This window comes from Lolium perenne, chromosome 7, assembly GCF_019359855.2.
Source record: "Lolium perenne isolate Kyuss_39 chromosome 7, Kyuss_2.0, whole genome shotgun sequence".
Classification (NCBI taxonomy): Eukaryota; Viridiplantae; Streptophyta; class Magnoliopsida; order Poales; family Poaceae; genus Lolium; species Lolium perenne.
The window spans coordinates 117,305,793-117,321,988 of record NC_067250.2 but is presented as its reverse complement, the minus strand read 5'-3'; the positions used below and the strand labels follow the sequence as shown (position 1 = coordinate 117,321,988).

The 16,196-nt window shown below is 42.1% G+C and overlaps 1 protein-coding gene across 2 annotated transcripts; it reads left to right on the top strand.

Annotated features, from left to right (window-relative positions):
* The first annotated feature begins 8,547 nt into the window (after positions 1-8,547).
* On the top strand, positions 8,548-15,317 carry LOC127323934 (uncharacterized). 2 transcript variants are annotated; one of them, XM_051352042.2, is made up of 8 exons: positions 8,548-8,711; positions 9,691-9,775; positions 9,854-9,922; positions 10,880-10,992; positions 12,463-12,574; positions 12,670-12,813; positions 14,698-14,872; positions 14,974-15,317. In XM_051352042.2, exons 1-8 carry the CDS (start codon positions 8,660-8,662, stop codon positions 15,118-15,120), a joined length of 897 nt encoding a protein of 298 aa, XP_051208002.1. In that variant the 5' UTR covers positions 8,548-8,659; the 3' UTR covers positions 15,121-15,317. The 2 variants fall into 2 exon arrangements, with proteins under 2 accessions (XP_051208002.1, XP_051208003.1); XM_051352043.2 differs by having other exon boundaries at positions 8,565-8,711; positions 9,695-9,775.
* The last annotated feature ends 879 nt before the right edge of the window (positions 15,318-16,196 follow it).

Below are 16,196 nucleotides of genomic sequence, written 5' to 3'. Positions count from 1 at the left end.
ATTTCAGTAGCTTTGGGTAATGTCCAGAAGTGTTGGGAATGATTGTGTCCTCTCTGAACATGTGAATTTTTGATTATGCACTAACCCTCTAATGAGATTGTTTTGAGTTTGGTGTGGAGGAAGTTTTCAAGGGTCAGGAGAGGAGGATGATATAATACGATCAAGAAGAGTGAAAAGTCTAAGCTTGGGGATGCCCCCGTGGTTCATCCCTGCATATTTCAAGAAGACTCAAGCATCTAAGCTTGGGGATGCCCAAGACATCCCCTTCTTCATCAACAACTTATCAGGTCACCTCTAGTGAAACTATATTTTTATTCCGTCACATCTTATGTGCTTTACTTGGAGCGTCTGTATGCTTTTTTTTGTTTTTGTTTGAATAAATTCGGATCCTAGCATTCCTTGTGTGGGAGAAAGACACGCTCTGTTTTTTCATAATGAACACTGGTGTTCTTAGCTTTACTTTTAATGTTCATGGCGAAGGTTGAAAACCGCTTCGTTTATTGCTATTTGGTTGGAAACAGAAAATGCTTCATGTGGTAATTGGTATATTATCTTGAATAATTTGATACTTGGCAATTGTTTTGAGCTCTCAAATAGATCATGTTTAAGCTTTTGCATCATGTAGTTTGAACCTATTAGTGGAGAATTACTGTAGAGCTTGTTGAAATTTGGTTTGCATGATTGGTCTCTCTAAAGTCTAGATATTTTCTGGTAAAAGTGTTTGAACAACAAGAAAGATAGTGTAGAGTCTTATAATGCTTGCAATATGTTCTTATGTAAGTTTTGCTGTACCGGTTCATACTTGTGTTTGCTTCAAACAACCTTGCTAGCCAAAGCCTTGTACTGAGAGGGAATGCTTCTCGTGCATCCAAAACCTTGAGCCAAAACTCATGCCATTTGTGTCCACCATAACTACCTACTATGTGGTATTTCTCTGCCATTCCAAGTAAATTGCTTGCGTGCTACCTTTAAAAATTTCATTCCTTGTCTTTGCAATATATAGCTCATGGGAAAGTAGCTTAGAAACTATTGTGGTAAAGAATATGTCGCTTATGTATCTTATTTCTTATAAGTTGCTTGTTGAGCGGTAACCATGTTTCTGGGGACGCCATCAACTGTTACACTTTTGTTGAATATCATGTGAGTTGCTATGCATGTTCGTCTTGTCTGAAGTAAGGGTGATTTGCCATGAGTTGAATGGTTTGAGTATGCATATTGTTAGAGAAGAACATTGGGCCGCCAATCAAAGCCATGTATCATGGTGGAAGTTTTAGCTTGGACATTAATCCTCAATATCTTATGAGAATATTATCTGTTGTTGAATGCTTAAGCATTAAAGAGGAGTCCATTATCTGTTTTCTACGTTGTCCCGGTATGGATGTCCTCAAGTTGAGATCTATCAAAAACGAGAAATCAAATGCGATCTATCTCCTTGGACCTTTGTACAGGTGACATAGAGGTACCCCTTTGTGACACTTGGTTGAAACATATGTAATGCAATGATAATCCATGGAAATCCGAGCTAATTAGGAAAAGGTGCGAGCACTATTGGTATTCGATGCATGAGGCTTGCAACTTATAGGATGTTTTATGCATAACACATATGAATTATTACTACCGTTGACAAAATTGTTTCCATGTTTTCAAAATAAAAGCTCTAGCACATGAGTAATCCCTGCTTCCCTCTGCGAAGGGCCTGTCTTTTACTTTATGTTGAGTCAGTTTACCTACTTATTTCCATCTTAGAAGCAAACACTTGTGTCAACTGTGTGCATTGATTCTTACATACTTGCTTATTTGCACTCATCATATTACTTTTTGTTGACAATTATCCATGAGATATACATGTTGAAGTTGAAAGCAACTGCTAAAACTTATATCTTCCTTTGTGTTGCTTCAAAACCTTCTATTAAGAATTTATTGCTTTACGATTTAACTCTTATGCAAGAATTATTGATGCTTGTCTTGAAAGTACTATTCATGAAAAGTCTTTGCTATATGATTCAGTTGTTTTAGTCATTATCTTTACCATTGCTTTGAATCACTTCATTCATCTCATATGCTTTACAATAGTATTGATCAAGATTATAATAGTAGCATGTCACTTCAGAAATTATCCTTGTTATCGTTTACCTACTCGAGGGCGAGTAGGAACTAAGCTTGGGGATGCTTGATACGTCTCAAACATATCTATAATTTCTTATGTTCCATGCTAGTTTTATGACAATACTCACATGTTTTATATACACTTTATATCATTTTGATGCATTTTCCGGCACTAACCTATTAACAAGATGCCGAAGCGCCAGTTCCTGTTTTCTGCTATTTTTGGTTTCAGAAATCCTACACAGGAAATATTCTCGGAATTGGACGAAACAAAAGCCCACGGTCTTATTTTCCACGGAGCCTTCCAGAAGTCCGAAGAGGAGACGAAGAGGGGCGACGAGGAGGCCACACCCTAGGGGGGCGCGGCCCCACCCCTGGCCGCGCCGCCCTATGGGGTGGGCCCCTCGAGCGTCCCCCGACTCTGCCCCTTCGCCTATTTAATCTCTCCGTCGCGAAAACCCTAGTACTGAGAGCCACGATACGAGAAAACATACTGAGACGCCGCCGCCGTCAATCCCATCTTGGGGGATTCAGGAGATCGCCTCCGGCACCCTGCCGGAGAGGGGAATCATCACCGGAGGGCTCTACATCACCATGCCCGCCTCCGGACTGATGCGTGAGTAGTTCATCCTTGGACTATGGGTCCATAACAGTAGCTAGATGGTTGTCTTCTCCTCTTGTGCTATCATGTTTAGATCTTGTGAGCTGCCTATCATGATCAAGATCATCTATTTGTAATGATACATGTTGTGTTTGTTGGGATCCGATGAATATGGAATACTATGTCAAGTTGATTATTGATCTATCATATATGTGTTGTTTATGATCTTGCATGCTCTCCGTTGCTAGTAGAGGCTCTGGCCAAGTTGATACTTATAACTCCAAGAGGGAGTATTTATGCTCGATAGTGGGTTCATGCCTCCATTGAATCTGGGACAGTGACAGAAAGTTCTAAGGTTATGGATTTGTTGTTGCCACTAGGGATAAAACATCAATGCTTTGTCTAAGGATATTTTTATTGTTTACATTACGCACAGTACTTAATGCAATTGTCTGTTGTTTGCAACTTAATACTGGAAGGGGTGCGGATGCTAACCCGAAGGTGGACTTTTTAGGCACAGACGCATGCTGGATAGCGGTCTATGTTCTTTGTCGTAATGCCCTAAGTAAATCTCATATTAGTCATCATGATATGTATGTGCATTGTTATGCCCTCTCTATTTGTCAATTGCCCAACTGTAATTTGTTCACCCAACATGCTATTTATCTTATTGGAGAGACACCACTAGTGAACTGTGGACCCCGGTCCATTCTTTTACATCTGAAATACAATCTATTGCAATCATTGTTCTCTGCTGTTCTTTGCAAACAAACATGATTCTCCACACCATACGTTTAATCCTTTGTTTACAGCAAGCCGGTGAGATTGACAACCTCACTGTTAAGTTGGGGCAAAGTATTTTGATTATGTTGTGCAGGTTCCACGTTGGCGCCGGAATCCCTGGTGTTGCGCCGCACTACACTCCTTCACCAACAACCTTCACGTGGCCTTCATCTCCTACTGGTTCGATAACCTTGGTTTCTTACTGAGGGAAAACTTGCTGCTGTACGCATCACACCTTCCTCTTGGGGTTCCAAACGGATGTGTGCTTTACCGTCACAAGCATCGGGCAACACCTCCGTACTCGGTCACACGTTCGGTGTTGATGACGACGTCCTTCTCCCCGTTCCAGCGGGCAGCGGATGTAGTAGATCCTCCTCGAAATCCCGCCAGCACGACGGCGTGGTGACGGTGGTGGTGGAGATCTCCGGCAGGGCTTCGCCTAAGCGCTACTAGAGGTGTATGAGCAGGGGGCGCGGCTAGGGTTTGGGGAGAGGGGGCGGCTAGGGCGCCGGCCATGGGCCCCCTATGGTGGTGAGGCCAAGAGTGGCTGCCCCCCTCTCTCTCCCTCATTATATAGGTGGAACCCCAAGGGTTAGCCCTATAATCCGAATAAGAGTCCAACTCCCAAACCATCCAAAGGGCCAAACCTAGGGGGAGTGGGACTCCCCCCTTTCCTTCTTACTTGGCCGGCCAAGGGTGGTGGAGTCCACCATGGACTCCACCCTCCCACTTGGTTGGCAAGTTAGGGTTGGTGGAGTCCAACCGGGACTCCACCTTCCATGGTGATTTCTTCCGGAAGGTTCTAGAACATTCTAGCGCCTTCCATAAATGCATCAGATCATTTCCAATCTTGGAAAGTGACTTCCTATATATGAATCTTATTCTTCGGACCATTCCAGACCTCCTCGTGATGTCCTGGATCCCATCCGAGACTCCGAACAAAACTTCGAACTCCATTCCATATTCCATATCTACTTAAAACGACATCAAACCTTAAGTGTGTCACCCTACGGTTCGTGAACTATGCAGACATGGTTGAGACTCTTCTCCGACCAATAACCAATAGCGGGATCTGGAGATCCATAATGGCTCCCACATATTCAACGATAACTTAGTGATCGATTGAAACATTTACATACGATACCGATTCCCTTTGTCTCGCGATATTTTACTTGTCCGAGGTTTGATCATCGGTATCTCTATACCTCGTTCAACCTCGTCTCCGACAAGTACTCTTTACTCGTACCGTGGCATATCATCTCTTGTGAACCATTCACATGCTTGCAAGATAATCAGACGACATTCCACCGAGAGGTCCCAGAGTATATCTATCCGTCATCGGGATGGACAAATCCCACTCTTGATCCATATGCCTCAACTCATACTTTCCGAATACTTAATCCCACCTTTATAACCACCCATTTACGCAGTGGCGTTTGATGTAATCAAAGTACCCTTCCGGTATAAGTGATTTACATGATCTCATGGTCGAAGGATTAGGTAACTATGTATCGAAAGCTTATAGCAAACTGAACTTAATGACGTGATCTTATGCTACGCTTATTTGGGTGTGTGTCCATTATATCATTCACCTAATGACATAACCTTGTTATTAATAACATCCAATGTTCATGATCACGAAACCATGATCATCTATTAATCAACAAGCTAGTTATAGAAGAGGCTTACTAGGGACTCCTTGTTGTTTACATAACACACATGTATCAATGTTTCGGTTAATACAATTATAGCATGGTATGCAAACATTTATCATAAACACAAAGATATATTATAATAACCATTTTATTATTACCTCTTGGGCATATCTCCAACACCACTTTCATTTGATCGAGCTCGTATTGGTTCTTGGGACATTGAAATTTTCCAAAACTGTCGCCCTTGACTATAGGGGCAGGTGTGGCATTGTCTTATGCATATTATACTTATTTGGAATCTTTTCTAAATAAGACTTTTGCGATAGTCCTAGTATTTCATTTTTCCTATCTCGGTGAATTTCTATGCCCAAAACATATGATGCTTCACCAAGATCTTTTCATATCAAAATTTGAGGACACGAACTTCTTTGTCCCTTGTAGTAGACTAACATCATTGCTGGCAAGCAAGATATCATCGATATACAAAATTAGGAAAATATATTTCCCATTTTTAAACTTTGCATAAACGTAGTTGTCCTCAATATTTTCTTTAAATCCAAATCTCTTAATTGTCTCATTGAACTTTAGATACCACCATCTGAAGGCTTGCTTTAATCCATACATGGATTTTGATGTGGCCATTACCCTTCGGCTAACCAACATTAGACTACCTCCTCCGCCCAACTGGGAGCCCATGAAGATTGCCCAACAACCAAGGTGGACCTATATGTCGGTTTCAATAAAGTAGGCCTACCCGAAGAAGGATTCTTGACGAACAAGGCAAGAAAACGCTATGCAAGGAAAGATTAGGATAGATCTCTTTGTAACCTAGTCGAGTCCGGACAAAACTCTCGGGACCTGGCCTGTTATATAAAGGCCAGGAGAGGGTCTGCCGGGGGACAACTTAAACACGTAGATCCATCGTAAGTCAGAGCTGGAACCCTAAAATCTTAGCCTCTCGACGAGACAACCATCACAGCGTATCATCTACCACATTGTAACCCGATATATTCGATAACCAAGATCAGACAAGCAGGAAGTAAGGATTTTACCTCATCGATGGCCCCGAACCTGGGTAAATCTCTCTCCCCGTTTGTTTGGTATCCGATGTCTCGTGTCAGCCTGCAGGATTCTGTCAACCCTAAGCCCCTTATGGTGGGCATTGTCGGGGAGCACCCTCGTCGGATTTATTTAGGCGACATCCCATATCTTTCTTGCCCTTCATGATAAAACCCTTGGGTTGTTTCATGTAGACATTTTTTTAAATCCCCGTTTAGAAATGCCATCTTTATATCCATCTAATGTAGCTCTAAATCAAAATGTGCAACTAGTGTCATTATGAATCTGAAGAAATCCTTACATGAGACTGGAGAAAATGTCTCATTGTAATCTATCTCTTCTCTTTGTGTAAATCATTTTCCCACAAGTCGTGCTTTGTGTTTTTGTACATTCCCATTGAAGTCATATTTGATTTTGTAGACCCATTTACAGCCTGTTGTTTTGGCTCCTTTAGGAATATTTTTAAGTCCCAAACATTGTTGGCGCTCATTGATTTCATTTTGTCTTCCATGGCATCCACCACTTTAATGAGTCAAGGCTTCTCATGGCATCTTCATATGAAGTGGGATCACCTTCCATATGAACTGTTTATGTATTATAAACTTTGTAATCAGTAGAAATCGCTGATTTTCTAGCTCTTGAACTCATGCAGGGTGGCGGTGTCACCCGTTCCACTGGAGGGGTGAGCACAACGCAATGAGATCTGCCGTTGGTGGTCCCTCCTCCAACGGTCCCACCCGATCTACGGAGTGACTCGACGTTCGCGTCGAACGCCGTTTAGGTCGTGGGAATTCAACCCACGTCACCGAGTCACATTCCAGGGCGACGTCGAGTACTTGCGTGGCCATAGTGCTGGAGGCGACAACGATCAACCCAAGGAAACAGTGGTGAAGCAGGAGGTCCAGTCACTCGAGCTGAGTGAGGGGGAGGCCCTCCAATTGGCCATCGCCTAGAGCAAGCTGAAGGAGCTGGCCAAGTGGTCCAAGTGCGAAAGTCCGTGCTAGCGCATTGGACATGTCACGCCGCCGGTTACCCCAACGCGCCATCAACTACCTGCATCAGAGCCCACGCGAGCACCAACTCCTCAAGCGCCAACGCCGAATCGTCTAGCGCCAGTGGCAGCTTGGTAGGACCTCCGATGCCATACTGGCCTTGGCTATGGGTGCCACCGGTCTTCATCGACCTGGCCGACGCGGACAAGGAGGCAATGGCGCAAACCCTAGTTACCTAGGGTTTATTTTTTTTATTAATGCTTTTATCGCTTAATCGCCTATGTAAAATTCGTTTTATTTAATGTTATGACGTACATTGGGCCCATGGGTCTGTCCGATGCAAATTGACACAAACGGAGTTGGTCCGGCCATTGCTCACATCTCGTATTCAAGAACAGGCTGCGTCTGCGTCTCTCCCAGGCGGCGGCGGCGGAAACTTTCCTGCTCCAATCTCCGGCATCTGCGTTGGGCCCCTCTCCTTTCGCTTGCCGCTCCGGCGGTAGGAGGGAGGGGGACCCCGTTTTTTGCATGGTACTTAGGGCTAGGAGTTCTCTGACATGGCGCGCCGTTGGGGTGGTGGGAGCGGCGCCCGGGCAAATAAATCTGCCTCAACTCTTCTCCCACACCGGCGCTGTCCTTCATGGCGGCGTCTCGGAGTTGGTGGTACTGTGTGCTTGCCGATCTTTCAGATCGGTGGCTTTAGGGTTCATGGAAGGTGTCGGCGAGGCGGCGGCGACGACTCCATCAGATGGTTTTTTCCTCCTGCTCTGTCCCCGTTGCTGCGGCGTGGTCTCCGACGCCAAGGTGGAGCAGAGAGGATTCGTCCAGGAGTACGTGCAGACGGTGGTCTGTACTGGTGACAGCTGGAAGATGGTGCACCTTGTGGTGGGTTCGTGGTTGAAGGCTGATGGTTCTGGTTCCCTACTCCGACATCGTCGTGCGTGGGTGCCAGTGCTGAAGTTCGATGGCGTGTCCAGGGACATGTTGCCCTGGTCTGATTCTTTCAACGGCAATGGTTTGTCCTATGGCAAACTACATTGGAGGTCCGCAAAGCTGATGATCAGCGATGGAGCCGCGTCGAGCTCAGGTGAAGAGGTGATCTGCCCATTTTTTCCTTGGTGGCTGCTACGGTGGTGCCAAAGAAGATGGATAGGCGTTGGTTTGTCACATAGGTTTATCCTATCTTTCCAGATCTGTAAGATCGGTGTATACGTACTTTGTATCTCGTCTTTTATTTATCAATGAGAATCGTATTACCATGCAAAAAAAAAAAAAAAAAAAAAAGAGTTGGTCCGGCCAAAAAAAAAAAAAAAAAAGCCTCCACCGAATTCTTTCAATCGTTTGCAAAGGAAGAGAAAACAAAACAAATACTACGACCCAAACGGCGTCGAGGAGGTTAGCTAAAGCACAGATATTCTTCCTCCTTACTGCAATCGAATCAATCTGCTTCCCTTCCGTCCGGAATGGAGCGCGTGAGAAGGGCTTCGCACGCTGGCTCTTGGTACACCAATAATGGTAATCGATCGTCTAGTCCCCACCCCAATTCCATATTTCAATCTGGTCTAGTTGCTTCTGGCCGTCGTTTTGTTGTGGGGGAAAGGAAGAAAAAGGTGGATTTTTTTTGTGCGCGGGATCTGGTTGGTGAATTGCAGGACTATGAGTTTATTGGTGTGGGCTGAATTTCTAGTGGCTAGAGTGTAGTTGCACTCATTGGATCGGATCGGAGTCGTACTATTATGGTGGGGAAAGTGTACACTGTTGACCTGGTACTAGCGTTTAGGGTTTCTCCTTCGTACTACATGACACAGCAGAGATTCTTTTTAGTTCTAGATTATGCTATAGTATCCGTTTGTAACAGGTCCCGAAACTGCACTGAATGTTAATTTTTGATCAGATTCATGGGAATTAGGTGGCTTGTGCAGTTATCGAGTTCAATTGCAAATTCAGGAACCAGCTGCAGTGTGTTCCTATAGGCTTGATATGAGTAGCAATATGCCAGTGTGAATTATGCTGTCAATTTTGCGTGGTCTGTACTGCCATCTTATAGATATCGCTTGTTCGTTATGTCGATTTTGTCCAAACACAAAAAAAACTTTACATGTTTGATGTAGCTGGAACATTTGCGTTTTGTTATAGAAGGGCATGATATTTTGGTCATCAGGTCATGCTAGAAACTCAGATGCTGTTTACTCTGACTGGAGTTGAATCCTCGACTCATTCTTTCCAAACTTTAAACCTGCCAACTTTAAATTCACTTCCAACCTTGTTCAAGAGGATATCAATGATGTATACTTATCGTCAGTACAATGTTAAATTTCTGGGTCTCTTCAGTTCTCTACCATCCTGTAAATAAATTCCCATAGCAATATGCCGTAAACATTCGAATATCAACCATTCCTTTTCCCCCTGTTTTATTATTGGTCCATGGTTTAACATTTTGGCTGTCATCTCCTGTGAATGGCTAAATCATGTTCTGCTCTATGTTCACAATTAGCCAGTAAGCTGGAAGAGGAACTAGATGGTTGGCTGATGGCAGCTGGTCTCACCAAGTCTCCTGATGTTAGGGCTGTAATTGCACCGTAAGTTGGTATTTGTTGTATGGAGGTGGCATTCTATTGATGACTGTTCTGTAATAACATGCTTTACTTTCCTTGCAGCCATGCTGGCTATTCATACTCAGGGCGCTGTGCAGCTTATGCTTTTGGAAACATTGATCCAACGAACATGTGAGTTGTGCAATTTTTTACGATTGTTTTCTTCACGGAAAAACAAACAAATAATTGTTTTCACTTAATATTTCCAGTTCAAATAGCAACTCACTCTTCCTGTGTTGGTTATACCGTGAATTCTGTAAAGTAAAACCACCATGTTTGTTTACGTAAATGACTAATTAACATATGAATGGTCATTTACTTAAGTGATAACTTTTACATTTTGTCAACCTGAAGTCTCTTCTCATTGATGAAGGCGGGGATGATATCTGTGAGTGATATATGCATCGACAGACTTACTTCACAAACTATCCTACTTGGCTACTTTAGTCGAGCCCTAGATAATTATTCAAGTGTAAATTATGCCATGTGATGTAAATTGTGCCTCATTAATTAGTATATTGTACTTTTATTTCATATTTAACGTCTAAAATATAATTGATTTATTCAGGAAAGCATATATAAGAGTATTCCAAATATGATGGCACAAGAATTGCATTTATAAACTGTATAATTTGGTGCAATTTAGTTCACTATAACCGAATACAATGCATATTAGTTCAATAGTAAATAAAAAATCCAGACGATAATTTTAGATTTCTCACAATTTTATGCTACAAAAACTATAACCAAACCACCTCGTAAGATAATCTTTTGCAGTTCGACGGAGCATGTCTACAGAAGATATCATATCTTATCTGATAAAGTAACATAGACTGGTAACTATTTTTTAACTTCTCGTATTATAGATCTTCACCAATGTTAACTATTGGATTGCAATAGATTGAGGTTAGGCTACTCTGGTTCTGCCAAACGGATACCCTTTATATTAGCGATTCTCGCCCTACATGCTACAATAGTTCTACAAATACCAAACAGTATACTTGTTCCACTGTTATAACTGCCTTTTTTCGTCACATTTTTTTCTCGTTTCTGTTAACTATCTAATACCCATTTTTTCATGTGAATCAGTTCTCGGGTGTTTTTGCTTGGACCATCTCATCACTACTATACTCCAAAATGTGCTCTGTCAAAAGCTACAGTTTATAGCACCCCGATTGGGGATTTACCAGTAGACCAGGAAGGTATCATGCTTACAAAATTAAGATGATTAAGCGATTTATTGAATTGGTTTTTAAATTTAACATTGTTGTCAACCTTTTTATAGAATCTTCTTGGACTTTCATGCTATACCTTATATATACTAGAAAATCCACTTTTCAAGCCAAAACTCAGGCAATATATTACTTTCTAATCTGGATTTCAACCTCGAATTATTGTAACTGTCCGGACTTCAAGCTTGATTTAATCAGGATTCAGGAGTGGTGCTGAGCTTTGTGTTAACACGTGGATGTCAAATAGAACTATTTTCCACATCAGCCCAAGTCCACATCAACGGTCAGATAAATTATGTGAGAAGGGCTGACCGGTTAAGTTTCTGCCAGTCCTTCTCACTGATTTTATTTGAGCCCTCAACTATTATACCCTTAGAATTTCTCCAAATACAAGAAAACAAATTGGTCTGACATATCATGCACTCTTACACTTGTTCCCATCTTATGTTAAATCTGTTACTTCGATAGTCCTACTCCCTCCGTTCCTAAAAACGATTCCCAACTTCATCTAGATAGGGAGGTATATAGACATGTTTTAGCTATAGATTCATCCGTATCTAGAAAAAGTTGCGAAGCTTTTTATGAACGGAGGGAGTACAATTTTTGTATTTTCATTGCTATTACCATACCCACCAAAACGAAAATGAACTCTGATGTTAAAAACCATCTAGATTTAGGTGTCACGTTAGGTAAAAAATAGGTTGAATTGATCACCTTGAGGGTAGTTCTGCTCGGGTTTTGTGTTGAAGGGGGAGTTAGATTGGTATTGAGGGTGTGATATCTTTTTCCTTTACCAGATTTGTCTGTGATCTAGTCTAGTTAATCCTTGTGTGATTTGTTTATATATTCCATACCATCCATTATTTTATAGAGAAGTACATTTTTGGGCTCTCAACTATGCCCCTGAACTAATTTGGTCCTGAACTTGAATAATACCAGATAACATAATCGTCAACTTTCTTAAACCAGACAATGTTGATCCTTCTCCTGATTAGAAGCTGTTTGATGGATGGCGTGGTACTGGTTTCGCACATGTGGCAGCACAGTCAACAATTATTTTTACAGAAACTAAGTAATAGTAAAATTAGGAAAACAAAAATCATGAAACATGTTATGGATAAGTTATGAGAAACATGAAAATGTTTAGATAGATAACCAATATAAAATAACTAGAAAAAAAGGAAATCCTATGTATTCTTGAAAAACCAGGAAGTTTTTTTTTTTGAGAGACCAGGAAGTTAGAGAATACATGTTGAGCCTTAGCTATTTGACATCTGTATCTGTTTTATAGATCTTAATTTTTTTTCGAGAAAACGCAAAAGACTTTTGCGTTTCATTTCATTGAACACGTTACAAGATGTCCTTTTCAATCAGATCATGCTGCTGGTCTTACCTCTTCGTGAACATTAGACATATGTCCTTACATTACTGTTTTTACAGTCATTGAGGAACTCAAAGCTACAGGAAAATTCGAATTTATGGATCTTAATGTGGATGAGGCTGAACATAGCATGGAAATGCATTTGCCTTACCTTTCTAAAGTATTTAAGGGGTAATTACTTTGTTGATAGGCTTTTATCCATCTTTTATTCCTTTTTGCATAAAATACTGATCCTACACTCTTAACGTTTTTTGATGACCTGGCAGACACAATGTAAAAGTTGTCCCTATCCTTGTCGGTGCCGTTAGCTCCCAAAATGAAGCCATGTATGGGCAGTTGCTCTCTAAATATGTGGAAGATCCAAAGAACTTTTTTTCTGTCTCCTCAGACTTCTGCCACTGGGGATCCCGGTAAGTGATTTAGTATCTGCTTATCATTCATGCTTATGTTACCATGGAATGGCACTCAGTACTGTATATACTAGACAATACCCCGTGTGTTGCTGTGGAATTTTGAACACATACGATAGTTAAGGTTGGCAGATATTTGTATTTGGACAATTGACATGCTTCTCTAAAAAATATTCACTGGATGATGCAAATCAGTTTTTCACTACTTTTGATAGAATTTTCTTTACCATACATGTTGCAAGAAAAAAACATTCATATGTGCAAAGCCTACATAAGCACTAATGCATACACAGACTAACCGAGATCAAAACATTGTGCTTTCCCTTGGCCTGATACTCTGATAGCATGGATCCTCTATATTTGGACTTCAGATTCAGAATGAAGTGTTTGCCAACCCTTGATTATAAATAACACAAATTAGTTTTTACTATAGTTATCTCTGTTGAAATCTCGATGGGTATGCAATCTAAAAAGGAGGATAGATTAGGATAGTTCCCTAAGACAAAGCATTGCAAATTGACTTCCAAGAAAAGTTGTGCTTTGAGGAAAAGGATCCAACGTGACTTTACTCCATTCACTAACTCTATTCATCAAGAACCTCTAGTGAGCATCTGAAACATGAATATTTTATGTGAACACAATATGATATCATTACTCCTGCTTGATAGAGCATTGCAAAACTTCACTGGCCGATTCTTCAGGTACCAATATCTGGGAAAAATCATTCTGGAAATATGAGCCTTTATTAATGCTGCAAAAAATAGGGAGCAAAGCTTACGTATGTTGTATGAAATATCGACATGCAGTCTTGCATTGACGGAAGAAGCATGACTATGTATATCTTGACATACCAATTAGTCTAATCACTTGTAGAGAATCAGGAAATGAAACGCAAAAGTCTTTTGCGTTTTCACGAAAATAAAAAACTATAAGCATCAGGATGCTGGGCATGGAGAGGCAGACGACCAAGTGCCTGCGACCAAGTGCCATGGCACCGGCGAGCAGCCACGATCTAGCCTCGTCAAGAATGATCTAGTTGAAAATGGTGTTGAGAGGGATCGATTTCTATTTCTTAATGTAAATTCAGATTCAAATTCTCATACAACTTTGAGTGTGTTCAGGCTGAAATTGAATCGATATCAGGCCATCAGGGGACAGAATTTTCTGGATAATAAAGGATTTAGTCATATGATCCACATGCATCCAGGCCTATCATTTGAGCCCCTTGTTGCCAGAATAAAATCTCAATGTGTACCAGTATTCTGTTGTCGGCAATGCTTGTGGTTACAGGAGTGTAATCTCTCTATCAACTGCCTTCTTTTGCTTAGCATAAATTCTCTGGCAATGTACCAGGATCTATCATGATTTTAGTGTGACAAACTGGTGATTGATTGAGCCAAATTGGAGTTTTGAAGTGCTCAGAGCCAGGTGGTGGATCATCCCACCATTCAACAACCAATTTACGAAAGAACTGCTGTCACCTGCTATACCATCTTGCTATAGCCTCCTACCTCTCGAATAAAAATAATTGATATATCCCCAGGAGATAGCTATAGCATGCCGCTTTCATCCAAATGTAGATATCTATATGACATGTCCAGGAGATAGCTATGGCTTGCCACCTTCATCCAGTAGATTTCATTCGAGAGGAAGGTAGGTTTTGCATACTTTGTGCAGAAATCACTTCCTTGTTTCCAGAGCGTAGAAACATCGTTTGACAGCCTATTCCAGAGCATAGAAACATCTTTTGACAGCCTAGATTGGATGAGTGCTCTTGATTATGTCGCTTAGATTGGATGAGTGCTTAGTTCACCAGATCTTAACATTTTTCAGTTATGTTTGCTGCTGTCACTTCTGATTATGTTCATCACATTGCCCCGTCAGGTTTAGTTACACATACTATGACAAGAACCATGGTGCCATTCACCAATCGATCGAGGCATTGGACCGCTTGGGCATGGAGATCATAGAGACTGGTGACCCCGACGCGTTCAAACAGTATCTCCAGGAGTACGAGAACACCATATGCGGACGCCATCCCATAAGTGTTCTCCTTCATGTGAGCAGCTCTTTCTTTGATGATTCAACGGTGACATTTTATCTTGTTTCCTTTGAATAATTAATTCTCTGATCCGCTTTGTGTGCGTTTTGTTGTGTTAGATGCTGAAACATTGCTCAACGAAGATTAAGGTCGGGTTTGTTCGCTACGAGCAGTCGAGCCAGTGCAAGAGCATGAGGGACAGCAGCGTCAGCTACGCGTCCGCTGCGGCCACGGTGGACTCTCCTGGAGAAGAGAGTAAAGATTGAGGAAAATGTGGTTTGACCGGTAAACCCTGGTGTAACAAGACTGGCTGGAGCTCTCTCTCTCTCTCTCTCTTTCTCTCTCGAACTTTGTAGTAATGTTAAGCTCTACTTGAAAGTCCGATCTTTGTTGATCTGTGGCAGGACTTGCATTCCGTGAAACTGGAAATTAATAAAAGAAGGACAATATGTTTCTGGGTGTATTTATGTGTATGTCGTGTTATGCTTCGTCCAGCTAAAAGGGGTTTCCTCTCTTAAGTAGAGAGCTTCATGCATCCCTCTGGTGTGTGCGGTGAAAGACCAAGTCCACTCAAAAGTCGGCTCAGCATAATCTGTACCAAGTCATGCTATGTTTTCTGTGAATCATATTTCATGCCCGATGCTGCTATTATAGTTTACCCGTTCCCCTTTTTGAATGATCAGAAGATTGTACAGAGGGAAGCGTGATGAACGCCACACGCTCAGAATTTTCAGTGCTGGATAGACCTGGCAAGTAGTTGAGCTGTAACTGAACCTATCACGTGAGAAGAAGCAAGGACTGCAATTCAGTTGACTCAAAGCATTTCTTTGGTAATCTAATGCGCTCTAATCTGCCACCCTGTTGTTCAGTTGCCTCCCGGTTATGTAGATTCCTATCTTGCTGCTGATGAGAATCGGGACGTGAGGCCATATACAATTTGGGAATCAAATCTGAAAAACTGAAGGAAGAATAAGGGAGGAAGAGACAGGAGCAGATTGTTTGAGATTTCAGTTCAGTCCTAAACGGCTAAACAACACACTAGCACATAAGAGCATCTCTAACACAGCCCGTATATCCCGCCGGAACTGAATTTTTCCGGTGGATTTACGGGTTCGGGCCGAAAGTGGCGCAGAACAGCACCCGAATCGGTGGGCCGGCCCGTATCGGGAGTTCGGGGGCCCGAGAAACTGGACCGTCGACCCGTATATATACAGGCCGCGGAGGGGAGTTGCGTTCCAAAACCCTACTCCCTCCGCCGCCAAAGCCCCCTCCGCCGCGCGCACGGTTGGAATTCCGGCGAGCAATCGCGGAGCCGCCGCCGCCGCTTCTCCTCTCTTTCCAC

Coding starts and splice junctions, on each gene's coding strand:
- LOC127323934 (XM_051352042.2), top strand. CDS start 8,660: ATGGAGCGCGTGAGAAGGGCTTCGCACGCTGGCTCTTGGTACACCAAT. Junction 9,923..10,879: donor AACATTGATCCAACGAACAT/GTGAGTTGTGCA, acceptor CATGTGAATCAG/TTCTCGGGTGTTTTTGCTTG. Junction 14,873..14,973: donor CCATAAGTGTTCTCCTTCAT/GTGAGCAGCTCT, acceptor TTGTTGTGTTAG/ATGCTGAAACATTGCTCAAC.